We start from the raw sequence: 25,576 nt of genomic DNA, 5'->3' as shown, positions 1-25,576 counted from the left end.
TGCTTGAAGACGCTATCTATGTATCAAGTATGTTCTGATTCATTCAAGGACTCAAGATTGACGATGAAGTAGACAAGTTCAAGGTTGAGTACTCTGACATACAATCTTTACATGGTCAGTAGGATCTTGCAAAGATCTTGTTAAAAACTAATTGTCACAAAATCTAAGGCTATCGATGGAAGGTAGACGTTGCGATACACAAGGCAACTTAGTATCTATAGTACTTCAACTACCCCGTGTTTTGGGTGGGACCCGAAGTACTCAAGATAGCGCTTGGACTTTGTTAACCTATAGCCCTGCGGAACCAACACCAAAAGCACATCGGATGTCGAATTCACAAATATTACGAAAGAAACATCTTTCATCCAATTGATCTGGCGCTTTTGATTTAGCGATTCCGATTTTGAAGGTCAGTTATCAAGCCGTACAGTTCAAATTAACATATTAATGTGGCGCTTTCATTTCCAGTTCACAGCAACGCCGCGTCAAGGTCAAAACAGAAGGTCATGCTGAACTACTTCGACTTACATACTTTTTGGGTAGATCGCTTGTTCAAAACAAGATTTCAATGTGAGTGTCAGTACTCTTGATCATACTTTGATTTTTGTTTTTCGGGGGCACATTTTGCAATGCTCTTTGTAGTGCGATTCCGACAGAACTCACCAACTTACGGAGCACCTACCTGTCAGACGACAAACCCGAAGGAGTTTCCCGAGATGCGGGGAACTTTTTCGAAATGCGAAAATCTAAGATAAAATGTGTCTACATAAGATGGCTGCCTGTTCTTAACCTCTGTTATTATATTCCTCCGAACCCATCTATAACCTATCTTGAGATAATAAATATGGAAGAATGTCGAAAACGCCTTCGTGTCCGGGAGCTTTTACCTGAATTATTCTTGGGTAATTGGAAGCCAGGCCGTCTCAACTCCATCACCGACGTTCCAGGCGTTCTTGTGCACACAGAATCGATACAGCCTGATCAGGACGTAAATACCGGTGTGACGACAATTCTACCGAGAGCCGATTGGTATAAATACACATGCCATGCAGCTATTTTCAAGTTCAATGGCGCTGGAGAAATGACAGGGTCCCACTGGATTGATGAAACTGGCATTTTGACCTCGCCGATTATCTTGACGACGAATTCATCTATCGGGGAGGCCTTCAGAGGCGTGTATGATTATGTCATACGTTATGCTTCAACTTCTCATGAAGATATGGACCTCTTCACCTTTCCGGTCATCACAGAGACTTACGATGGATACTTAAACAAGCAAAGTCGATTTGCGGTTACTCCCGAACATGTTGTTCAGGGAATTCTCAAGGCTTCAGCGGATGCTGTACCTGAGGGCTGTACTGGTGGTGGCACGGGTATGATATGCCATAGGTTCAAGGGAGGAACAGGATCAAGCAGTCGAATTGTTCCCGGAGTGGATGCGGATGGTAATCCCAAGGACTACACTGTCGGAGTACTTGTTCAAGCCAACTATGGCAAAAAGGAAGACCTTCGGATTGGTGGTGTTCCTGTTGGACGCATCTTATCAGAAGACGCCAAAACAGCTGCTGCTGGGGTCCATGGACCACTGGCCGATGGCAGCATTATCATCGTCGTCGCGACAGACATTCCCCTCCTCCCAGTCCAGCTTCAAAGATTAGCCAAGCGTGCGACAGTCGGACTCTCGCGCGTTGGTGGGTACGGAAGCAACGGCTCAGGGGATATCTTCCTGGCTTTCTCTACAGCTGCCAAGATCCCCATGCAAGGCTTTAACGATGGCTTAGATCCTTACAAGCCTTCTTCAGTCAGTGTTGAGACTGTCGAGAATGAATCGATCAATGGTGTGTTTGAGGCTGTTGCCGATGCGACTGAGGAAGCGATCTATAATGTTCTGTGTATGGCGGAGACCATGGCCGGATATAAGGGAAGGACGGTGGAGGCTTTGGATTTGAGCAAGGTTAGAGAGATAGTCACTAAGCGGCTGTGACACTGCCGTCGAGCCCCTGTATCTCAGGAGAAGTAGAAGATAACTCGGCAATTGTCAACATTTTGGAAGCAAGGAAAGCTTGTTCCATAACATGTTCAGCTTCGAACATGTTGGTACACGCCAGACGCAAAAGGCAAAGGTCAGCCAAGTGGAAAGTAATTGCAACAAACATTGAATTATCGGTCTCTACGATTCTGCTGCAACCGGTCAATTAACATTATTTATTCCCTTTCCGAAATAGAGTGCCTGGCCTGGCAGGGAGATCTGAAAAGACCGTTAGAGACGATGCGGTAACGGTACATTCTCCTCGATGGCTGGGAATACATGGGGAAAGGATCGTCACACATCCTGTGTCAAGCCACATCAGAGTGAACAACATTAGAATTACTTATGAGAATGGGCTTGCCCACCAGAGTTTGGGATAGAGAGAAATTCGCATTTGTGTACCAGCTTATAGCAGATTGTGAAAGTGATTGATGTTTGGCAAACTATCTCTTCTATGAAAATGTAACGCTTTGTGATAAGACAGACATATTGATACATGAGTATTTCTAACAAAAGAAAGTCTAAGGGACCGACCAGTACGACTGGGCCTGGTCTCTGTTCAGAGCCTCAACGTTGATGTTCTCAAGCTCAAGATCGCTATCCTCCTCCTCGTAGTCCTTCCAAGCAGGTCCAGGGGGCTTTGGCTTACGCTCCCTTCTGGGTTCAGGCTTGGGCTCGAGCATCTTGATAGGGGTCAAAGCGCCATTATCGCTGTACATGGAAGCTCGGTTGGAGCGTGAGGGGCCAGCACTATTCTTGACACCCAAGTAGGTTGAGTCCTCAACTTCTTCAAGTTCCCGGTGCTCCATGGCGCGGGAGGAACGAGCCGTCTTGGCTTCGTCGAAGGTGTAGTTGTCCGGTCTTCTGGTGCGGCCGAGAAGGATACGGAGGGCGGGGAGACAGGCTGTGATGAGACCGATGTTGACGTCGAGAGCACTCCAAAGTTCTGTTTTAGGTTAGATGAGGTATTGAGACATAGTGTGGGGTGCTTACCAATTGTGCTGAAGGATCGGAATTCGCTTCCGTCACCGAGCTCAACGTTGAGGAAACGGATGAGGGAAATGGCGATATCAAGGAGACCGATCAAGGATACAAGATACAAGCACGTCTTGGCTCTCTTGGTCAAGTCAAGGTCGTGTATAACCATGAATGGTAGAATAAGAACTAGACATCGTGTTAGTGCGTGATGAATGGAATATAATAGGTTAAACATACTGAGAAGACTGCCCAGGAAGGCCAGCGCCCATGAGACCTGGAAGACGACGCCCTGCCATCTCCAGTCACAAGGAGTAAGAGGTCGGGTGATAACCCTGCAACAGTCAGTAAATTTGCAGAAGTGAGACATTGTCTTGTCGAACATACCAGTGTCGTTCAAGCGGCATACAAGAGAAGAGCTGCATACACAACGTGACTGTATAAGCCAAGCCGCAGTAAAGCACGGTAGCCCAGAGCGCTCTGCGGCGACTTCCCATAAAGGTGGGAAAGATTTGGAAGTACAAGGCCAATAGAATCGCCTTGGAAAGATAAACGGTCGCGTAGAAGGGGATTTCACTAGCCCAAGACAACTGTGGATTGAGGTCAGCCTGTGCTCCCTCAGATGCTCTGTTCCCTGAATGTCTCACCTTGTAAATGTACTCGACAAGCTCCTCACCCGGGTTGTAATTCTCGAATCCAACGCTCATTCGTGGTCGGAGGACATCGCGCATCCAAAAGATAACATCGAAAGCAGAGCATGTAATGGCACCACATAAAGCCAGGATCATAAAATAGTCGCTCGCAACCAGTCGTTGCTTCTGTACCCTCAATCGGTGGTAAATCCTGAATCCGATAATCGCAGCCGCGAAGGCGATGAGGCTGAATGTCACTGCCTGTAGCACATGTTAGCAGACATACCAGAGCGATGAGACGCGAACGTACCAGCACAGTCTGCCCGGGAGGCGGTGGGAAGGCCTTTGTTAGAGTCATGGTCAATAATGAACGTGCAAGGTATCTACACCAAAAAATGAGAGACAAGGTGAGACAGATATTCGATCGTAAGTAACAGAAATGGATGCGTCCATGTCTTATTGCTTCATTCCACGATGGCACTAAGTTGGATGCGGTCCCCACGATCTGGGACTGGAATGCGATGGCGTCCACTTTGTGGCGAGCCCGGCTTTCACTTCTATCGAAATGCAAATCAGTTTGCTCTTTACCAAACTACTAGCCAGGGCGAGGCTACCTGATAGGGTTTTGCTAGACGACATTCGCATTCCTGAGTGCAGGGGTCTGTGGCCGCTCTGGGAGAGATAGGGTTTGACAGAAGAGGGTCTCGGATCGTCCCTGGTCTGGTCCCCTCGCTATGGCCTGGAGCTTTTCCTTATTGACATAGGTTAATGAAGTCTGTGGCGATCTCGACGTCGATTTAGTGTGTTCACCTGCATAATGCAGGAACCCGATCCAGGGGCGAGAACACGGGCCAAGTCTTTATTGTCTGGAAAAGTTCCGATCAAGACGATGGATTGAGAGGCCTCTTCTATTGCTAAAGTAAAATTGGATATGCCGAATATGTATTTCATAAAGCATCGTGAAAGGTTTGAGTCGATTGCAAGAGTTTTCATGGCGCCGCCATGGCCAAGGTTGGTGGTGATGTCCCACTTAGACCCCAAGCCGCGATACCCACCGATCCGATTGACAGGTTGCAGTGACGTATTTCTTCACATACCTCATTACTCGTGATCGGCAAGAGATCTTCACCCCATCTTTATCTTCTGGGACGTCAGAGAAGGTTATTTCTACGTCAATTGACCTTGAAAGTGGCGGTTTGAGGAGACGTTATTAAGTGCTGGTCACAATGACATAGATTGTTGTGAATTGAAGAGACGAAAACGGATGGAAACGTGGTCTTGCAGCCCTATTTGTTCTGGAAGAAGTATCGATGAGCCAAGAGTGGCTTTTATTCTATCTAGCGAGTGTATATGATGCTATATCCAAGCTCCAGCTTACGAGAATCGAGTTTACTTGGACTGTTCCGCAACAAGACTGTCGAAAAGAGACATCTTGACAGTATCCAGCTCTTGAACATCCGTGATCTCACCATCAATCTGGTTGAGAAACTTCTCTTCGGAATCCCACTTTGGCTTCCATCCCAACTCGTACACATTGGTGGGAATAAGTTGGCCGCTTTGGCTTGTCAGTAATAGCACCATCCCTGCTTCGGAGTTCACTTACCCATGCGTGGTCATGGCTCCAACGTACGCTCGTGGAAAGCCAAGACTATCAGCTGCTGTTTCATAATCCGACCAAAGCTTGACCTCTGGGTCTGTCACAAGGCCGCGAGAGTAAAGCCCTTCAGCAACCTTATCCATCATATTCCACCAGTGTGCCTTGTGGGCGATTGCGAAGAAATAGCGATCGTGACCAACAGCGATGGGCTCATCCTTGAGAATTTTGCTAGCGATTCGGACGTAGATGTCAGTCAGATCGGAGATATGGACAGTACCAAAGTGCTGCATACAGGTCAGAATCTATTCAATGAGGCACCGTGGGAGGGGATGCTCACTCCGTTTTTATCGAACTTATGGACTGTCTTGAGTTTGATGCTTGTTCGAATCATGGCTGGATTGTTCACTGAGAGCTTCCTACACTCTCCGCTGCCACGGCCATCTGGAACAGAGTCAGCTTGGTCAACCGGCCTGAGGTTGCGACAGATACTCACAAGTCATGGGAACAGCAACGTTGAACGTCTCTACGCCCTGTGCTTTGCCTTCTTCGGCAAGAACCCTGTTGGTCTATTTCCTTTTTCAGTATGCCTATTATGTCTCTATCTCTCTTGGGAGCGACATACTGCTCGTACAGGGTTATCAAACCCAATCTCCTTTTCCTTGACCAGGATGGGATCGCTGTCCTTGATTTCGCCGTAAGGCCAGCCACCTTCCTCGGTGAACATAGTTGCAATGGATGACTTTCTGGATGTTATTTGAGTCCACATGACAAAGGATCTAAACATACATGAATTAAGTACGTCTTTGAACCACTGGCCTGACGGCGTCCTCCCAAAGCACTGAGTAAGTTTGAGGTTATGGCCGGGTGCATACCACTCGCTGTGTGGACGACGAGATTGACTGTATCTTATTAACCTACTAAACTGGGACGAAATTGAAACACTTACTCTCGTTCTCGGTAACTACTTCTTCAACAGCCAACTTGTCGGTCAAATCGAGCTGAATGGTTTGGACTCCGATTTTGGCTATCTTATCAACCTGTTCTTGGCTTCGAACAGCCGCGAACAAATTGGCGGCCTTTAGAGTCCCATCTTTTCGTGAGAGGATATCAGCAATGATTGAGCCACCACTTCAGATATGTCAGTAACGGGAAACGAAGTTGTAGATGGACCATTTACATGTAGCCAGCGGCTCCTGTGATGAGGATGTTTTGAGGCATGATGAGAAAGTGCAGAGTGAAGTTATTGTAATTGTTTGTGCTGTTGGTTCTATCTATTGAATTCAGCTGGGAAGTACTACTTATACTTACTTCCTTTCCTTTCCCATCTTTCATGTAGCAGTCATCCTTGTGACTTCAACGCAGAGTATCCGTGATGTTGATTGGTTGATCCGTGATCCACCCACGGATTAGCGCGGATCTCCGCGCTGTTCCGATGCTTTGTCATATCACTTCTCCCCTTTTGGTCTTCATAATTCACTGTATGATGACAAACTTGAATTGTTCAATACCAAGATATCCACTATGGAAAGCCGCGCGTCTCCGAACAACGAGAAGACTACGAATAAACCATCAATAATTCGACGATCGGTATAGTCGCTCACGGTTCCGATAGCTCGGGACATTAACTAATGCGCTTACCAGTGTGATCAATGTCGAGCGAGAAAGGTCCTGTCTATCACTTGGAATGTTACTCTTCAATCTATTCTGACAAATGTCTTCTGTAGATCCGTTGCGATGGAGGAACTCCCTGCTCCAACTGCCGATCCGCCCGTGTCGATTGCAACTATAGCAGGATTGCGCCTAGAACATCAGCCGTTCGGCAACGGGTCCATGTATCTGACAACTAGTAACTCAAGCCTTGTTCATTCCATGATGTTTCTCGTTGATAACCTTCGGTAGCGGAGAAAAGATCGACGCTATTTCTCGCGATGTTAGCGACATCAAGTCCCTGTTAACGGGTCTTGACTTGAGCCGCACAGCAGCCATACCATCACCGGAAGAGCATCGTTCTGTCCCGGCGCTCCAAAAGAAAGGCGATGAACACCCAAGGCGTCGAGACGCCCCTCGGAGTGTTCCTCTTCGACAGTGGGATCATTCTTCGCACATCATCAATTTCATAAAGTCCATTGTTCAGGAGGGTACCTCAGCTTATCCTAACTCTGAATGGGATGACACCATTACTTCATTGAAGAGCCTTGTTGATGCTTTGGAGAACCCTCAGTCGGCAAGAAAACCGGCCTCACCAGAGCTTACGGTTAATAATCTAGAAGAAACTCCATCAGTACCAAATTTGGAGGCAGTTCTCGGGATTTTGCGGTGGGCAAAAGGTACGTTGTTAAAGAAGGTTTCTGTCGATTAAGTGCTAATACTCCTCCAGAACATTCTTCCGACTTCCGAATCTCCTGGATCTGCCGGTTTCTCCCTCTCGATAAACTGCTGGACATCTGCACTCAAGTGTGGTTCGGTGTTGGTGAACCAAGCCTTCCAGAGAAGATTATTGCAAATAGCTTCATAGCATATATTTCCGCCGAGTACAGTGTCGTTCATGGAGATATGAGATACAGAAGCTACTGCCAGCATCACCGAACACTTGTCGGTAAACTTGTTGGAGATTTACCTCTGCTATTGACACCATCCATAGAGGTCGTCACTGCATTGACTCTGGGAGTAAGTCTTCCCAATCCATAATGTCCGACAAGAACTAATTCTTTGCAGTCTTTGTATATGGTTGAGGAGGGCAGAGTATCACATGCCTGGATACTGATCTCGAATGCAATGACAGCTTGTCAGACACTGGGCTATCATCGAGCCGATAGATACTCGGGAGGCGACAAGGATATACAGACTCAATTATTCTGGGCGGTATACACCTATGAGAATAGTTTGTCACTGCGGTTAGGTCGGTGCTCCGGTATCAGAGATTCTGATATCACCTTACCCATTAAGCCGAACCAGCATAGAGCTATCCGGCTTGGACGTATCCAAGGAAAGGTATACAACCAATTATATAGTCCAGCAGGACTTGCTTCAACGGATGATGCGCGCGGAGAGGCTGCCCAAGTTCTTGCGCAGCAGGTCCAAGCGATCATAGACGAAAGTCAGGCAGATGTCGCGGTAAGAATGACCCATGTGAGAGTATGAACTATCTGACACAGTATTTCCAGGAGGCATTGAATCGCAACAGTGGCAATGCTGAGGATCCTGCTAGGGTCATCTACCTACACTGCGACCTAGTCTGCCAGTCATCCTTGATGGGGATGATTCTCAAAGCAATTCCCAGCTCTACAGACCCGAGTGCTATGGACAGATGTGTCACTGTTGCGCGCAATACGTTGGACTTACACGAGCAGTGCATGAAACTTGTCAATGGGTGTAAAGACCCTTTACTGATCAAGAGATACATCAGCTGGTATGTACCCTGCTCAGAATAATAGTCCTTAGGTATGCTAACATTACCATGAAGGGCTATCTTACATACACCTTTCTTTCCGTTCAGCATCGTTTTCGAGAATGCGATACGTCAGGCAGACACAGACGATCTAGACCGACTGGACAGATTTGCTGCTTCATTTGAGTCTGACAACGTCAACAGTAAGGGAGCGACTCATCCGTATCGACTATACCAATTGCTCAGCCAAGCTGCACACCTCTGTGTCCAGCTAAGCCCAACCTCGGCGCACAGAAGCTTAACAGCGCCGAGCTCTGGTGATATGACCATGGAAGATCTTGAAGTGATTAATTTGCCAGATGGGAGAGCTGGAGAGGTTATGTTCAATGGGGGACGGGATGAATTGTTCAGTATCGGTGACTGGTTTCAAGGCAACCAGCAATTTTTGCAACTGCTCCACGAAGACATATCGTATTAAGTAGGCACTAATATTCTATTAAGTCAAGAGACCTGGCGATATCATTGGTCTTTGGTCTCTTTTGTGATAATTTTAGTGGGATGCAGTTTCGGCTGATCACATGCAAAAGTGTTCGGCGATAAGACCGCCCCAACCAAGCAAAAGCACCGTATCATGTGGCCATTCAAGAGATTCTTTTCCTTGTCTTCTTCATCTCCCATGCCGGCGATTCCGAGAGCCACACTGAATCAGATTCTGACATCAGCTCATGACCGAAACCAGGTATAACTATCGACCCACACATAAGCCGAGGCATTGGGCTGAATCCAGACCTTCCCAACAGAAATCTGTATTTTTAGGCCACATGCACTTATCATGACGGATCTTGTCGTATCATAATACTATATTATCGTTTAATTATGAATGGCCTTCCGCCTCGCCCTGTCTACACCGCTAGATCTATGTCAACACCATGTTTTCCCCTGTGATACCCACCCTCTGAGTTCTTCTTCACCATAACAACATGTCAGCGCCATATGCTTTATTTGATATCAGGTATCTCGTACTTCTCGTACCTATTTCGCTGGACCATTGAGTCTAACGGCGTTGAACAGACTTGAACGAGATTTTGTTGTCTTTTGGGGCAATCAATACGAATCTTCAGATCAGATCGTCAAGGGGGTCGTAGTTCTTTGCTTACAGTCGCCTCTCAAGCTTGAAGACGTCAGAGTCCGCTTGGATGGGACAGTTCGTCACTCGTGAGTTTTCCTCCACTCTTGAACCCTTTCTCCTCCCCGTTCGGAAGATTTCAGGCTGATAAGACGACAAGGTGGTTGACAGATCCTGGTGTAGCCCAAAATACCAACATCTTTAAGTACAAATGGCCTTCACTCGTAGGAGCTAGAGGTAAAGGCATGAACCTACCACCTGGTAATTATGAGTGGCCCTTCGAACTCGTCCTACCAGGCGACACACCAGAGAGCCTCGAAGGTATTCCGGACGCTGGTATTACCTATACTCTACGGGCAACTATCAACAGAGGCAAGCTAGCTCGGCATATCAGCTGCGTTAAAAGGCTCCGAATCATCCGCACGTTGGCCCCGACTGCTCTTGAGTTCATGCACAGCGTGAGCGTAGAGCAAACCTGGGTTAACAAAGTGGACTACTCGATATCCATACCAAATAAAGCGGTCACGTTCGGCGGCTCTGTACCTTTGGAGATACGCCTTACGCCACTGGCCAAAGGTATCGACCTGCAACGGATCGTGGTGAAATTGGTCGAGTTTCATGAATTCAGCATGCATAGTAGGCATTACGTCTATACTCGAGAACACAAGAGCCAGCGTGAAGTCAATCATTGGGACATCGATGTTTCGACAGAGCAGTACTGGCATGATAATATTGAAGAAACGAATCAAGAAGGTTGGGTCATCAAGCAAGCACTAGAGCTTCCCAAGACGCTAGCGGAATGTTCCCAGGATATTGACGCCCATGGGATAAAGATCTACCATAAGCTCAAGTTACATATTCCCATTCGGAATCAAGATGGGCACGTTTCACATGTGAGTCTCCTCTGTTCCTTTTAAAAGCCTTCTGAAACTGATTTTACAGCTTGACATGGGCATTCCCATCTACATATTCATATCGCCATTGGTCAACCTCGATAATCAAGGAAATATGACCAGTCAATCGCCTAGCACAGTGAATCAAGAGAGTGACTTTGTCGGACCACCTTTATATGGCGATCATGTTCTTGACCAGCTCTACAGTACACTTGAGACTTTGCAAGGACCTGTTCAGAACACACAGCCAGACTCGATAGATATAGGCACAGCACAAAACAGGACTCGTCTCGAACCAGGCCGGATAAACAACAGTCAAGCCAGTCCATCGCGTAGCTCGTCCGAGTCAGTTTCCACTGATTCGGACGAGTTGCTAGAGCTCAGTAGAGTACCAACATATCGTACTGCCCTGCGAGCTCCGTCACAATGTCACAATCAGCCCCCCGGGTACGAAGATACAACATAATACAATCACTGATATACCAGTCATATTCTTATGCACGCATAATGTCTCTTGACTTGATGGGAAAGACCTAGTCTTAGAGGAAGAAATACAAGAGAACACTCCCAAGTTTAGTAGAAGAGCTCGATCATCTATCCAGGACTGTGCAAGTGACAAGAGGACACCAGATAAAAGAGTTGAAGGTCGCTATATGCCTTGTGGTAAACCTCCACCATACAATTGTGTCAGGGTTATACTCACGAGTTCTTCTCTCTGTAAATTCTATGGATCGCATTTTGCTCGCTCGCTCTCAACCAATCAGAACGCGCCGCGTTGGCTCAGTGGTAGAGCGTGTCACTAGTAATGACAAGGTCCAAGGTTCGATCCCTTGACGTGGCATGCAATTCGATAAATGACGAACATCTTCGTCAATTCCTTTTTTCCTCTTCTTTTGGAAAAGCCTGGTATCTCTCCAGTGTTGGTGTGCTTGGTTCTTCGAAAGGGGTACTTCCCACTTGTTGGTGAAAACATGGTCACAACTATTGTAAGGTTCCTCTAGCATGAAAAATTCAGAGTTCTACAAATATAATTTATTTGTAATCTAGCTAATTCTGCTAATAAAGACCTAAGCTACTACCAACTTTGCGTCTCGTCTCTGTTTCTCTTTATCCCCCAACTTCACAATCCTCTGTCAGCGAAGGTCCAAATTTACCTACCTTCTGGGGGGAGGGGGGCTGAGTTTCGTTCTCTCTTCATACTTTCCTTGTTTTTTTTTTTTGTTTTTTCGTTCTTCTCTGTTACTACACGTCGTCTACTCCGCGGCCGTTGAGACTGAAAAGTCTGGATCGACTGAAAGGTTAAGATCAAAGTCTACCTTTACCTAGGCCTGCCTCAAAAGAAGAGCCAAGCTGAACAGGGGGCCCAGAGCAATAGGAGACCCCAGATCAAGAAGATAGAAAAGAGCATAAGTCGTGTCGAGATCAGGACGAGACCCAGGACACAGCAAAGGCCCAAAGCGACATGAGACTCGAGATGTTCAAGAGAGACAGAGTCAAAAGAGTCAAAATCCAGAAGGAATTCAAGACCACCAGCAGACTCAAGATTGTCAGGAGAATCAAAGTCATCGAGAGACTCAGAGTCATCAACGAACTCGAAATCGAAAACATACTCGAGACCATCAAGTGAATCAAGGTCAGCAAGAGACTCAAGGTCAAAAAGGGACTCAATGTCAGTAAGAAGGTCGAGAGAAGTATCGCTGTTGGGGCTTTTGGGGCACATCTTGCAATCTCCAGGGTGGTACTTGAAGAGAAGAAACATACCGGGGCAGACGTCGTCCGAGAGGGGGTCAGCCAGGATGATAGGTTGGGTGATGTTACCGCAGTGGGCACACTTGTAAACATCGATAAGGATTCCGTGCATCTTGTCTGAGTTTTTGGGGTCGTGGTTCGGAAGATAGAAGGACAAGTGAAGAGTTGCGTGATGCAAAGCTGGTTGTTTAGGTTGGTGAAGAGAGTAAAGACGAAGTCAAGATTGCTCGTGGAAAGGACGAGGACTAAGTACTCATCACACGTGATGCTTTGTGAACAGTCCCGCGTTGACATACCTGTGTTCCTTGTGTTTGATCTCTGATCAATGTCTACCTACGTGCCAGAACATTCACCATCTTCATCCCGGTTTCTACTAGCTGGTTACATGTTCCAGGGCACAAGCTGTAGTAGAGGCCATGACTTGGGCAACAACGATACTGTCCAGAGCTGAACTCTGTTTAAGTTCCCAGTATTATAAGCTTCCTGTTCCTTCAACGTTCCGTCTCAGCAATAGCTTGTCTTGAACGGCAGCTCTGCTCTGCTACTCAGCGCTGCACGCAACGAACAACACTCTTGTTCGGGGGATCACGTGTAAGTTCATTCCCAAATTGAACGCTCCATCATTAGCAGGAATATTCACACGAGGCATGTGATTGACTGTCCAAAATGGGGACTCAAGCATGTCTGTCGTTTCTTTTCAAATTTAGCACTCGCGAGTAAGCCCCCAACCTTTGTATAAGACGCGTCCGTATGACGCAATTTTAATTAAAGCGTTGTCGCGTGGAGCGCGTTCGCGTCATGAAGCGCTAAGCCTAGTCCGTTGGTATTCCACCCGGAACAAAGCTGTTCCGGGCTGAAAATCTAGTTCTCGATAATCCTGAGTTGGACAGAATTCTTGAAGCGATTCAAATATCATTGCATCACGAAAAGTAGTATTTAAAGAACCCCCAACCAGTACAAGATTTTACAATATGAACTTAGATATCATTATTTAAGTAGCACAGGGCCTGATGAGTACTATTTTCCCGATGATAGATATACTCGTTATCGCAAAAGTCCTTAATTAGATTCTACATAATTGGCTTTAGGGTAGGACGTAAAGTACAAATTTGTATTAAGTAATCTCTCGCTAAGCTAGCCAAACCGATCAGATCATCGACACCCTTCTCAAAGAGCAGCGTTAGGGTCCACGCGAACGAAACAAGAACCGACTCCAGGGATCTTACCCCAGCTCTCATGAGGTTCTCTGATGTTCTCCAGGTCCCACGTCTTCTTAATCGGCACCACAAATTTCCCATCAATAAGCATGTTCATGACAGCGTAAAGATCCTCCATGTAAGTCGAACGGTCACGGTCAATGTAGTAAAAACTTGTGCTTCTTCGTGAGACGGGACATCCATTCTTGGCCAAGAGCTTCATTTGCGGGAGGAACTGCGATCGCGGTTTAGCGTCCTCGCCCTGGAGAATGTTCATGTTTCCGCCAAACCCGACGAGGCGGCTGGGTTCATTCCGGATGAGAATGTCCCATGAATCATCATAGTGTTCAAAGCCAATTGGATCGTAGACAACGTGCGCACCACCGCGCTGCTTCATCTCAGCCATCCAATTCTTGTCATTGTATGTAAATGGCGTTACTCCAAGCTCCCGCAGCGAAGCGTGGTTGCGCTCTGACGCGGTACCATAAACTTCAGCGCCTTCGAGTAAGCACAGGGTCATGGTGGCATAACCAACAGCCCCACTGATGGAGTGGATGAAAACGCGCTGGCCCTTCTTGACCAGATCCGTAGCCCGATAAACCAGGCCATAAGCGGTGTTCCAGTCCAGAATGACACCAAGTGCTTGACGCATATCAACATGTTCAGGAATTGAGATCAAGTACTTTTCAGCAACGTTGATCTTTTGAGCCTCTGAGTCGTAGACAGTGAGAGCTGCGACGATTTGGCCAGGGCGGAATTTGGTAGATTTGGGGCCATTAGTGCTGACACGACCGATGAAGCAGTAGCCTGGTGTCAATGGTGCGCTCTTTTGCATGGGGTATGTGCCAATTCGCATTTGGATGTCAGCGCCAGAAAAGCCAGAGTAGATGACATCGCATTGGACTTCGTATTTTGAAGGAGGAGCTATTTGGGCTGTAATGACGCTCACGTTGGAAGGACCGCCAAAGGCAGAGTAGACGACTTTGCGGATGGTATGAGTGGTCATCTTGGGTGTGAATTTGGATGTGTGTAGAGATAGAATGTGTGTATAAAATGTGTTGTGAATGGTTGATACTGTTCAAAAAATAACTCCATTCTTGGCGAGGATTATTGATTTATTTATCTCAAGTTAAGATGGCACCTCAACAATGCCTTTGCCTCTCATCATGTTCATCTTCATTGTCAAATTGTTGTCGCTCTTTTCTCGCTCTCTGGTTAGCCAATCAGGGATCTCGCCCTTTTCTCCACTGTCTCGTCCCTCGCCCGTCTTCGCGCGAGAAAGAGAGAGAGAAGACCCACAAATGCGCGGAAAACGAGTGGTCAACTAGGGTGTCTTGATTGTGGCTCAGATTTCTGTGCTGACTGTTTGCTTGTCTTCAGGATCAACAGTTGGTCCGACTCGGCCCCGTAGCTGCTGCCTGCTGTTGATGGAGCCTTGAGTCAGGGTTCCTTCTTGGATCCGAGGTTATGACTCAGGACTCACGATGCAGATTTTGGGGTCAATTCGACAGCATCTTCTACCTGACACTTACTACTTATATGTCTTGATTATAAAAGGTAACATGATGTCTTTAAACCTATACGATTCATATTGTTGCCTTTTATGTGAGATTAATATGGACGTTACAGATCCATTCTTGACTCGTGCACGGTATGTTGTTGGTTGGCTCGTCTCATAAAATCACGCGGGTCGCTTAGGAAAACCGTGAATGGGGCATGGGTAGATAATTAGAAACCAAATTCTTCTTCTCTATTTGCCGTACACACCTATCTCTGCCTCACTGTAGTCATGTTGCCCTCTCGCAAATCAGTATCCTCTGTACGTGTATCTGCTGAGGATATGCTGGAGGATGAACCCTCATCACCTATCTTTTACCTAGAAACGCCAGAGCCAGATAACGAACCACCATCGTCGCCTCTCATTGTCATAGGTGGAACCTCGTCATACCGCCGAAGATTCTATCAAACATCAGATCTCGAGGATTTCTTTCATGGAGCCTTCCTTGCTTGCATTAGAGAGATGGAGGATCCCTTGCCTAGCTTAGAAGAGATCAAGAACAAGTATACCGAGTCCCTTATCGTCACCATCGATCATGAGGAGAGGTATCGGGAACCTTGGTCCAGTATCGAAGAATGTTGGGACAAGAGGTTAACTGAAGGTCCCCCAGTAAGTGGTTATGCGTCAATAGTCGTGCAAGAATGGATCGTGGTTACTGATGTGTGTTGCAGAAGAAAGATGGAATTTTGATGTTGCCAGGATATGGGCTTCCGCTAAGTCATGGGATCACAAGCAAAAATCGTCAGCCGTTTCTTTTGGGACTCGACCCTGGAGACTGGCATGCGCGAACATTGACGAATCGCGAAGTGTGTATGCTCGAGCTGATTGAAGCCATCACGAATAAACCTGAATGGTGGATCAAGGTACAGGACCAAGAAATTGTGGCTAAGTGGAAGCAAGAGGCTCTTCAGGCGCCTTGGGAGAGTTTTCAGAAGAATGCCGACTTCACAGAAGAGATGGCACAAAAGGTAGGCAAATACGATGTTCACTGGAGCGTGATCCTTCACTAACAATTTATAGTGTTTTGACGAATTAGTGGCGAAGGCGCGGCTGTACGAGGAAACCTCCTTAATTCCTGTCATGGATTACTCCGCATGTGTAGTCAAATCAGACAAGCTCTTAACGTCTCAACTGACAGAGAAACTTAAAGCTGCTGTGTCATCACTCGAAGACGTCCCTGAGTACTGTCGAGATTGGCACCCAGGTAGCGATGAGAAAGTCCTGGACTTGGTTCATCCGTCGCTTTGGCCGCTGATTTATGGGAGATCACAGATCGTTGCCGACGAGTACATTCCACTCAACCAATGCCTTGAATTTTGTGGTGGGGGTACAACTATTCCCACACCCTCGAGGCCACGCCTAGCCAGATTGCGAGAGTATTCGGGTATCACATGGCATCGGGATTTGTCAGAAAAACGTGCATTATCAACAGCATTTCAGTGGCTCCCTTGCGACGTTGATATCACAGGGAAGACGCCACGGATTATGAGTTATATCAACAATCTTCACCCTGTCCGACATGCCGATCTATATCTTGTCATCGAGGAATTAATAGAAAAAGCTGTGCCTGCTTGGGATCTTGTGTGTCGCTCGACATCCCGACGCAGCAACTTTCAGCGATTGGAGGAGATTTTCGAGGTCGAGCGAGAGTGCCGTACAGTTGAGTACTGTGGACCACCTCGTGGGCGTATGTACCTCTGCCATCCAGGAAAGGTCCCGAGAGAGATACTCGAACAACACATGAACATCAATGCGGATGATCATGACCCGCGTGACAAGCCTGGCTATGATGAAACCGCAGCTGCGTGGTTCAAAGAAACACACCCGGTTAAACTTCCAAATGTCACAAAGCGAAGCTATCCCCTTGATGCCAGCTCTATCAAAACTCAAGACTTCTTCGACAACACGTCTCGTATTCAAGTCATTGTCAAGCTGGCTAATATTCATCTAACGCCCGAGAAACCACAATACGACGGCGGATCGTGGCATGTTGAAGGTCAATTCAATGAGCATATTTGCGCCACGGCATTATATTATTATGATTGCGAGAACGTCACAGATTCGCATCTTGCGTTCAGAACGTGGGCAGATGGAGATGACTTGAGTGATGAGCTGCATCACGAACAATACGACTATGCCGGCATTGAGCAGATCTTTGCAATAAAGGCTAATGATGGAGACAAGATGCAACGAATTGGTAGCGTTCTCACTCGTGAAGGTCGCGCTTTGATATTCCCGAATGTATACCAGCACCAAGTTCAACCCTTTGAGCTGCAGGATAAAACTCGTCCCGGACATCGCAAGATTGTCGCACTATTTCTTGTTGACCCAAATATTCCCATCATTTCGACTGGCAACGTGGCTCCGCAACAGAAGGACTGGTGGACAGAGAAGGTGATGGAAACTGAACCGCTGAGGTTGTTTCCGAATGAGATCAGGGATATGATCACTGAAGAAGTCACTTATCCAATCGGCTTAGAAGAGGCAAAGGCAATAAGAGAGAAACTCATGCGGGAACGAAAGAAGGACAAAGTAAGTATAAGAAGCTACGGGTCGAACGAATGGTCCTTCTGTGAGCACTAATGATCTACACACTGGACAGCGGAAGGATTATTATGGTGCCAGGTGGGTGTCAAAGACATATAAGTAGCCCAAGAGTCGACCCAAAGTAACCAAACTATTTTTTATCTTATGCTCTCAGTGATCAAATTTTCTGATGGCCTTACTGGCAATGTTCAAACCCATGTGAGAAAACTTGATCCATATCTTGCTGTGCCCTTACTCATTTACCTCCTGCTCGAACCAAATCACCAAACCTACTTCCAGGCTCTGGTGCTAGCTTCTCAGGAACACTCACTTCAACAATCTCCCCTGAATCCATGACAATGACAGTATCAAAGTCCATGATCATATCGAGTCTATGACTGACTGCTACCACTGTGTAGTTCTTGAATTCTGTCCTTATGATCTCCTGCATGACTCGTTCAGTCTCATGGTCAACACTTGAGCTGACCTCGTCCAGAAGCAATATACCGCTGTCTGTAGCATCGCCCGTCGGACCTGTGCTTCGAGCTCTGACTCGGCGTCGTAGTAGTACCCGACCCAATGAAAGAAGTTGACGTTGTCCCGCGCTGAGTGAATCGGCACTCATTCCTGAGTCCAGTCCGCCTAGTCCATGAACGAAATGCCACAAGCCAACTGTGCTTAGCACAGACTAACACTCTTCGTGGGTTGAGACATCAAAAGGATCCAAGTTTAGCTTGAACGTAGTTCCGTCAGGTAAAAAGACGGCTTCTTGAGGTACGGCTAGAATCCGTTGCCGGAGGGCTGGCCGGTCGATTTGCCTGAGGGGCACACCATCAATGATGACTTCTCCACCATTGCTGGATAATGGGTCGAGTAGCTTCAGAAGAAGTGCGACGAGACTGGATTTACCGCTACCACTTCGCCCACAAATGGCAACCTTCTCGCCGGGTTTGATCTCGAGGTTGATGTTGCGTAGGGCAATCTTTGCCACCTCATCTGTATCGGAAGGACTAAAAAGTCATTAGATATGACTGCAAGCTTTAGAGAAGGGCAAACTCGATACTTACTCATAGCTTGCGAACACATCTCGGATCATGAGTGCACCATCGTGTGGCCATTGCTCGTCAGGAACACGATCCTCTTCTTCCTTATTCTCAGGCTTCACCTTTTCATTGAAAGCTTTAAGCCGTGCTACAGCACCAATTGAGGTCTCAAGCTTTGTCCACCAGGTAATGATTCCTGAGAGACTTTCTCCAAAGTTCATAAGAGTGACCAAAGCTGCACCCGTGAAAGCAGTGTTGGAGTGGAGTCGGACCGCAAGGGTGGTCAGAATTGCAGCGATAACCATGACAATAAGATTCAAAACGAGGTTGAGCCATTGCTGGATCATGATTAAGAGGTATGCTGGGCGTTGGCTGGAGTCGACAAGGTGCACATTCTTTTCGATATCTTGTGAGATGAAGCCTGGATGAACCATGTTAGCAGTTGAGGTTGGTCATATCTCGCAATGCAGGATCGATCCATGTCTAGCTCGAATCCAAAAAGGGAAAGCTTAAAGAAAGATGATAAAAAACAAAAGATTAATGCCAAGATTGGGATTCGAACCCAAGCATATTTCGATACTGCAAGAACCCTAGATAACTAGAGAAGAAACACATTTCTTGAGTGCAGCGCCTTAAACACCCGGCCATCTTGGCTGCGTTTATTATCGAAAGAGCAGCTGAAATTACGGAACATGTTGGCTGCTCGCCATTCTACTTACCAAAAGCTCGCAGAGTCGCAACCCCCTTGCGCGTATCTAGAAAATGTGTGCTGATAAACATTAGCCAAAATTCACAATCGATTGGTAATACTCACTAGAGAGGACTTTTTGTTTCTAGATCCAAGAGTCGCAGTTGACGCGACGTTCGAAGATAGAATTTCTGAACGACCCAAAGCAGTGCAATCAGGAAAGGATAGCTAATGGCGATGAATGGCGAGGACGTCACCATCACCGCAGCTTGACCCAATGCTTGGGCGACCTTTCATACATATCAGAATCACAAGATCTCAATGGGTAGTCTTGGATTAACTTACAGAAAACAAAGTACTTAAAAGCGCTGATGGAAGTTCCGTATCGACCAGGTTCAAGTCTTGCGAAAACAAATTGGTGACGACGCCGGTATCTGTAGTTGTGAAGAAGCGAAGTGGTGCCTGGGTTAGTGTCTGCAGAGCATCGTGATGGAGGCTTGCTCCAGCTCTTTTTACGAAGATGATGAAGATGCAGATACCGAGTAGGAGAAGCGAAATAAGGCCGCACAAGTTCAGCAGAGCATAGATACCAGCGTAGTAACCGTAGGCATGGGCGGGAGTGCTCGAGTACACATCGTCAGTCCAGAATTTGAGCCCTGTAGACAGGGTTAGCATGTTTCACCTCTTAGTTTGAGATATCCCGGACTCACAGATTGTTGGGAAATTCGTAAAGAAGCCCCAGAGCGAAGCAAAGAACAAGCTCAGGACTACAAAGATGGGACCGACGCTTTTGGTATAATGTCCATAAACGCTACGATCACCATGTTGGCGCGAACCATCTTCATCAGCGGTGACAGACAGAACACTCTGAGCTGGCGCGACACCGACCTCGAACTTAGCAGTCTCGGAGCGATCCTTAGAAGTGCTTCTCTCCGAAGTAATGTCACTGTCGGAAGAGCTCCTCAGACCAATTGAATGAACATATCCCGGACGCGCCATCAACTCGGCAAAGGATCCTTGCTCGACAATCGTACCGTTGCCTAACGCTACGATGTGGTCGGCAGCCGGCAGATGCCTGACACTATGTGTACACAAAACAACGGTCGTTCCACGCTGTCTCAGAAGCCCATCGGGTCCAAAGACACGACGGAATACCCGCTCCTCGGTATCTGCGTCTAAGCCACTAAAGACATCGTCTAGAATCAAGAAGTCGGTCTGTAGGTATAAAGCACGTGCAAGAGACACGCGCTGCTTTTGGCCACCGGACAAAGTAATACCATCGGAGCCAATACTGGTTTGGTCGCCCTGTTCCAGCGTTGCAAAGTCATAACCGAGTACCGTAGCGTTGATGACTGCAGAGTATCGTTCGGGATCAAATGGAGAGAAGCCAATGATGTTGTCTCTGATTGTACCGTTGGAGAGAAATGCGGTTTGATCGCAAAACCCAATGTGGGGAGATCGGGTTCCTAGTGACACGCTGCCCTTTCGATAAGGGATTTCGCCGAGGAGTGCTTTGCTTAGAGTTGACTTGCCAGCGCCTACTGCCCCAACAACTATCGTGAGAGAAGACTTTGCTATGTCCAAGTTGACGTTTTCCAATGCGAAGGTGTTCTCCTTCCAACCGAATGATCCACTAGTGACGGTGATGGTATTTTGCACATGCTCGTTAGGTGTGGATGATGATGGGGCTGTGTTGTTGGTAAACGCCTCCTCCAAAGCCGCATCTGTGAGAAATTGACGGTAATCAGAACGGGTCTCACATTCGAGGAAGGACTGAATCCGACCCAAACATGCCACAGCTGACACCAACTGAGGTACCATCTGGAAGATATCCGATAGAGGGGTTGTCAAAAGCAGCAGGTAAGCCAGACTGGTAAACATCCGTGTCGCATCCAGCTCCTTTTGAGCAAATGCCAACGTCAACGGGGGACTGAGCAACAGAGGGATAAAGCCAAGAAGCGCTGCAATGATATAGATCTTGCGAAACTTTGCTCCAGCAGCCAACTCATCAACCCTCAGCTTCTGCACAAACGCAGTAACTGGACCAGCAAGACCAGACATCTTGATGTTCTTCATACTACTGATAACAGTAGCAGTGAGACCAACACGCTTCTGAACGCCGTTCATCCACGCTCTTTGCGAGTCACCGGCAAAGTTCATAACCAGCATCAGACATGCGACACAGACGCCGACTACTGCCATTGGTGCGACGAAGACGATGCCGAGTTGGTTGTGGAGCATGCATCCTGCTAGAGCGACTTGAATGATTGCAGCCCAGATGTCGTGGAGTGGTATCAAGCCTATGTGAATGCGCTCAATGTCTGTGCTCATGAGAGTGAGTCCGGCGTTGTCGTCGCTGACTCCGATGCGAGACTGAGTAGCCTTGATGTAGGTCTCGATGACCAATATTGAACGGGTCATGGTACGCAGTCGGTTGTGAAAGTACCTATTCACCTAGCGTTAACGCAGCCTTGAGTACCCCCCTTGATTGACTTGCCAGCAAAGTGCCCAAGAAATCGCAATACCAGAGTAGATCAGAACACTCGCAGCAATAAGACCATATCCGATGTTGTTGCCGATCTTGGGTTCGGATAAGTGCGCCAGTAGTCTCTCGATAAAAAGCGGTTGGCAAAAGGTAAACCCTAGAAGCGCCAGACGTGGAAGAACTGGTAGGAGTAGAGGAATCTTCAGCGTCCGAAGTAATACCTTGACTAATCCCAACTTGCTAGCCTTGAGCTTCGAGTAGTCCATGTGCTTAGAGAACTCCTCGTGCAAGAGCTTGCCATGAAGCGACGTATCAAGGGGAAACAGATCCTCAAGCCGTAGCACCTTGTGGTACCCTTCCAGAAAGATCTTGTTTAGCCAGAAGAAGACTCCGAGAGAGAAGATGCCGCTCGTTTCTTCCGGACTTCGCTCCTTTTCGTTCCAAACCACATACTTTGTCTTTCGTTGAGCTTCAAGTAGCAAAATGGCGAGCTTGAGAGCGATTGTCGTAGTGAAAATACTGCTGTAAGTCAATCCTGGTTTTATTGTCCAAGTTAAGAATAATGTCCTCGCTTGGACGGCATCGAAAAGCAGCGTCAGGAATAAATAACTGTTGAGTAGAACAGATGGTCGCAGACTCTTGCAATGGTCAATCAGGCTCAGAAGGGCCATCAATGGAGCCGAAACGAGCTTGAGAACTGAAGAGGCTATAAAAATGCCAGTGGCTTGAAAAGTACCCAAAGCGACAAGAATAACGAGCGATAGTTCGAGGCAGATGTATGTCGCGATTGAGATCTGTCGGACCGTTGTTAGTATGGCATCAATGAGCAGTGCATCGAAGTCGTACCAGTTTAATGAGCTGGAACACAGGAGCTTCAACCACAGTGGGCTTTCTAGCCTGGCTCAGTGAACGCCATATCGAGAAGACAATGAAACAAGCTGATGGAATGATAGAGAAGAACAATTGTTCGAATTGAACACTAAAGTCAAAGCCTGATTCGTTCAGCTCAAGCAAGTCGCTCTGCCCACTGAAAGAAGCCATCTTGGGCCTGGAACTACAGGGGTGGTGTGCACTGTAAGGTTAGAGTGCGCACTGCAATCTCCAACTCCTCAGGATGTGCGAATCTCACATATGCGAAAACTGGACGGATGAAGCAATTGAATGCAATCGCATCCCATCTTCAAACATAAGCGAGATCAATTTCCCGAGTAGGAAGCTGCTTCGAAAAGCTGTTGGTACAGTTGTTGGTAAGCATGCTTGTTGGTCTTCCAGTGGTTGATGCCCCTGTAGTATGTGGTCGGGGTTCAATTCCACCGACTGCATAACCTCTTTCAAAAGTTCCATGCCATGGAATGACAGGTAATCGCAGCTCGCGCCATCTGATAAGCTTTAATCTAAGGCGAAAACAAGAGGGGAATGGCTCAGATGGCTCGCAATTAAGATCCGACCTACTGGCTTGTTTTGCCCCGGACTTTCTGTTCTGCAGCGGTTTCTTGTTTCCAATCGTATCACAATCCATGCTCCTACACTAACACAATTAAACTGCTGCAGGTTGAAGAAATTGACCAAGATAATTTTGTTTTGCATTTTCTTATTTACATTATCATTCTGTATAAGAATTGCGCAATGTCCTACCAGGAGTTCCGTATTTGCCGCCTGGTCAGTCACTCTCGCCTCGGCCTATCAATCAACGTTGTTCTTCCTCAGACCATCAGTATTGCCCTCATCGTGTGTACAAGGCCTTCATATCAATCTCTTACACAGTCAGTGGCACTTCCCAGATACGGACACCATCAAAGTCAAGACTAGCCATTCTCAACACATCCTTGGAGCGATCCTCCCATGCGACCATGCCGCGCCCTCCTTTGCTCGTGACTTTCCCATTCTCACCCCTCCATTTCTCCGCCTCCGGTCCATCGTCTGTCCCGCCTCTGGGAAATCTCCATTTCACCTCTTGTTTGATATCATACACCTCGATACTACTATCACCCTGCGTACAGACTGCCAACTTGTTGCCGCCGTCAAAGAACTGCACTTTCTGGGCAACCAACATCCTCTTCATCATGTCGCGATACACCTCGTCCCTTGTGCAATCGTCTGTGGACAAGACTCTCTTCTGTGTCCGCCTTTTCTCTATCACATCCAGGATAAAAATCTCCCCAAGTCTTTCTCCACCAACGACAAGCCATTGGTTGTTTGGGTGCCAGTCGACGCTTCGTCTCCAACCATTACCTTTTTGACCTTCATACATCCAATGCAGTTCGCCTGAGGGCAGTGAAAAGATTCTCACGTGGCCTTGCCCATTCGTTGCCGCAAAGTAATTCATGTCAGAACTGAAGCCGCCTGTCCAATTCTGAGTTTCAGTCGTAAAACAATGTTTCTGGTCCCCGGTGTGGGCATCCCAGATACGAATAGTAGTGTCCCATGAGATGGAAGCAAAAAGACTCTCGTCTGGGCTCCACCCTGTCCACATGATTGAGTCGGTGTGGCCTTGGAGAAGAAACTTCTTCTCAAGAGTGTCGGTGGAGATAATCTGCATATCCCATGGGTCGTCTCTGTTTGATCCAGGTGCTCTTCCAGGCAGATAGATCATCCATTTCCCTGAAGGGCTGAAGATCTGAGCCTGGAAGCTGGCTTGCAGTCGACCGTCGATAGTAACATGTCGTTTTGCTATGTGTCTCGCAGCCGCGCGATCGATAACTGGTTGAAGGTCTTCCTCAAGGCTTCTTAACTCTTCATCTGTCAGGTCGACCCCATGGTTTGTCAATTTCTTGGCTGCAGTTGATGCAGCAGCTTGAGCAGCATCTGCATACGAGTCATCATCGTTGGGATGCTTTGCTCGCTCTTCTTCGATATTCCAGAAGATAATCAAGGGGTACGTCATGATGTTGCTGCGGTTGTAATCCGCTTCAGATGAAACAAGCACGTTGCTATCGTCAGGTCTGAAGGCGACGGCATGGACCTCTGAAGTATGTCCCTTGAGAACAGCAATGGTGCCCCATGTTTCGGTGTCAACAACATGAATGTCGTTCTTGACTGCCAAGGCTAGATGCTTCCCACCATTACTTACGGTACCACGATGTGCCATTTCATCAAAGGTGAATTTGTGAAGCTCATTGCTCCATTGGCGATGGCCGTTGTCGGCATACGGGTAAGGCTGATCGGACGAGGTAACGAAGTCTTCTTTCACAGAATGGCGCCAGTCTGCGTAAAACTCTTCACTGCTATATGAAGGCATGATAAATAGATCTTGTGTTTAAACGAAACTTGATATTGTAGAAAGACAACGCTGACATCATTTTATGTGACTCGGCGCACTGATGCCTAGAGTCACGTGGATATAGATCTGCACTACAACTGTTGGCCATAAGAACAATTAGATGCCTTGGAGGCAAAAATAAGTGACGTGACGTGCTGTGTAGCTTGGTCAAGAAGCCAACGTTGATACAGCGTACAGGCACTTATAGCAGTATTGCTGCTGGTAAGCGATTGACCCACTTCGATGAGTCCGGGCAGGATACGGGTAAAGCCTCTGACTACCAGTTCAACACGACCAAAAAAGGCAAAGAAAGACATGTACAGTCAACGAGCAGTTCAAAAGCGCCGATCAATCACAGCATGCTCGCGCGCATTAGGTCACTAGTTAGTGGGGCAAAAAGAGAGGTTCGGAAAAAACATACAACAGCGGGGA

General features: G+C 47.3%; 11 protein-coding genes across 11 annotated transcripts; 4 read left to right on the top strand and 7 right to left on the bottom strand.

Moving 5' to 3' along the window:
- Positions 1 to 844: 844 nt before the first annotated feature.
- Positions 845 to 1,984, top strand: FIESC28_10991 (uncharacterized protein; the record flags this gene model as incomplete). Its single annotated transcript, XM_031165121.1, has 1 exon — positions 845 to 1,984. The coding sequence occupies one exon, from the start codon at positions 845 to 847 to the stop codon at positions 1,982 to 1,984; it is 1,140 nt and encodes a 379-aa protein (XP_031010815.1).
- Positions 1,985 to 2,550: 566 nt separating this feature from the next.
- Positions 2,551 to 3,994, bottom strand: FIESC28_10990 (uncharacterized protein; the record flags this gene model as incomplete). Its single annotated transcript, XM_031165120.1, has 6 exons — positions 2,551 to 2,975; positions 3,023 to 3,193; positions 3,245 to 3,339; positions 3,392 to 3,594; positions 3,652 to 3,897; positions 3,947 to 3,994. The coding sequence occupies 6 exons, from the start codon at positions 3,992 to 3,994 to the stop codon at positions 2,551 to 2,553; spliced, it is 1,188 nt and encodes a 395-aa protein (XP_031010814.1).
- A 1,031-nt stretch (positions 3,995 to 5,025) lies between these two features.
- FIESC28_10989 (uncharacterized protein) lies at positions 5,026 to 6,451 on the bottom strand (the record flags this gene model as incomplete). The annotated part of the gene is made up of 8 exons (XM_031165119.1): positions 5,026 to 5,191; positions 5,240 to 5,517; positions 5,571 to 5,674; positions 5,727 to 5,799; positions 5,856 to 5,972; positions 6,020 to 6,132; positions 6,180 to 6,361; positions 6,411 to 6,451. The coding sequence occupies 8 exons, from the start codon at positions 6,449 to 6,451 to the stop codon at positions 5,026 to 5,028; spliced, it is 1,074 nt and encodes a 357-aa protein (XP_031010813.1).
- A 516-nt stretch (positions 6,452 to 6,967) lies between these two features.
- On the top strand, positions 6,968 to 8,942 carry FIESC28_10988 (uncharacterized protein; the record flags this gene model as incomplete). Its single annotated transcript, XM_031165118.1, has 8 exons — positions 6,968 to 7,059; positions 7,133 to 7,560; positions 7,611 to 7,829; positions 7,875 to 7,900; positions 7,949 to 8,347; positions 8,398 to 8,642; positions 8,697 to 8,824; positions 8,893 to 8,942. The coding sequence occupies 8 exons, from the start codon at positions 6,968 to 6,970 to the stop codon at positions 8,940 to 8,942; spliced, it is 1,587 nt and encodes a 528-aa protein (XP_031010812.1).
- Positions 8,943 to 9,601: 659 nt separating this feature from the next.
- Positions 9,602 to 11,106, top strand: FIESC28_10987 (uncharacterized protein; the record flags this gene model as incomplete). The annotated part of the gene is made up of 4 exons (XM_031165117.1): positions 9,602 to 9,633; positions 9,693 to 9,836; positions 9,908 to 10,640; positions 10,690 to 11,106. The coding sequence occupies 4 exons, from the start codon at positions 9,602 to 9,604 to the stop codon at positions 11,104 to 11,106; spliced, it is 1,326 nt and encodes a 441-aa protein (XP_031010811.1).
- Positions 11,107 to 11,973: 867 nt separating this feature from the next.
- FIESC28_10986 (uncharacterized protein) lies at positions 11,974 to 12,501 on the bottom strand (the record flags this gene model as incomplete). The annotated part of the gene is made up of 1 exon (XM_031165116.1): positions 11,974 to 12,501. The coding sequence occupies one exon, from the start codon at positions 12,499 to 12,501 to the stop codon at positions 11,974 to 11,976; it is 528 nt and encodes a 175-aa protein (XP_031010810.1).
- A 1,055-nt stretch (positions 12,502 to 13,556) lies between these two features.
- FIESC28_10985 (uncharacterized protein) lies at positions 13,557 to 14,591 on the bottom strand (the record flags this gene model as incomplete). Its single annotated transcript, XM_031165115.1, has 1 exon — positions 13,557 to 14,591. One exon carries the CDS (start codon positions 14,589 to 14,591, stop codon positions 13,557 to 13,559), a length of 1,035 nt encoding a protein of 344 aa, XP_031010809.1.
- Positions 14,592 to 15,374: 783 nt separating this feature from the next.
- Positions 15,375 to 17,793, top strand: FIESC28_10984 (uncharacterized protein; the record flags this gene model as incomplete). Its single annotated transcript, XM_031165114.1, has 4 exons — positions 15,375 to 15,752; positions 15,815 to 16,111; positions 16,164 to 17,675; positions 17,746 to 17,793. The coding sequence occupies 4 exons, from the start codon at positions 15,375 to 15,377 to the stop codon at positions 17,791 to 17,793; spliced, it is 2,235 nt and encodes a 744-aa protein (XP_031010808.1).
- A 132-nt stretch (positions 17,794 to 17,925) lies between these two features.
- On the bottom strand, positions 17,926 to 21,821 carry FIESC28_10983 (uncharacterized protein; the record flags this gene model as incomplete). Its single annotated transcript, XM_031165113.1, has 7 exons — positions 17,926 to 18,311; positions 18,363 to 18,679; positions 18,737 to 19,133; positions 19,432 to 19,481; positions 19,527 to 19,690; positions 19,746 to 20,056; positions 20,111 to 21,821. The coding sequence occupies 7 exons, from the start codon at positions 21,819 to 21,821 to the stop codon at positions 17,926 to 17,928; spliced, it is 3,336 nt and encodes a 1,111-aa protein (XP_031010807.1).
- A 39-nt stretch (positions 21,822 to 21,860) lies between these two features.
- FIESC28_10982 (uncharacterized protein) lies at positions 21,861 to 22,926 on the bottom strand (the record flags this gene model as incomplete). Its single annotated transcript, XM_031165112.1, has 2 exons — positions 21,861 to 22,679; positions 22,732 to 22,926. 2 exons carry the CDS (start codon positions 22,924 to 22,926, stop codon positions 21,861 to 21,863), a joined length of 1,014 nt encoding a protein of 337 aa, XP_031010806.1.
- Positions 22,927 to 23,641: 715 nt separating this feature from the next.
- On the bottom strand, positions 23,642 to 25,123 carry FIESC28_10981 (uncharacterized protein; the record flags this gene model as incomplete). The annotated part of the gene is made up of 1 exon (XM_031165111.1): positions 23,642 to 25,123. The coding sequence occupies one exon, from the start codon at positions 25,121 to 25,123 to the stop codon at positions 23,642 to 23,644; it is 1,482 nt and encodes a 493-aa protein (XP_031010805.1).
- Positions 25,124 to 25,576: the final 453 nt, after the last annotated feature.

This window comes from Fusarium coffeatum, assembly GCF_003316985.1.
Source record: "Fusarium coffeatum strain FIESC_28 chromosome Unknown BRIP53273_contig_352, whole genome shotgun sequence".
Classification (NCBI taxonomy): Eukaryota; Fungi; Ascomycota; class Sordariomycetes; order Hypocreales; family Nectriaceae; genus Fusarium; species Fusarium coffeatum.
This window is presented reverse-complemented; position numbering and strand designations above follow the sequence as displayed.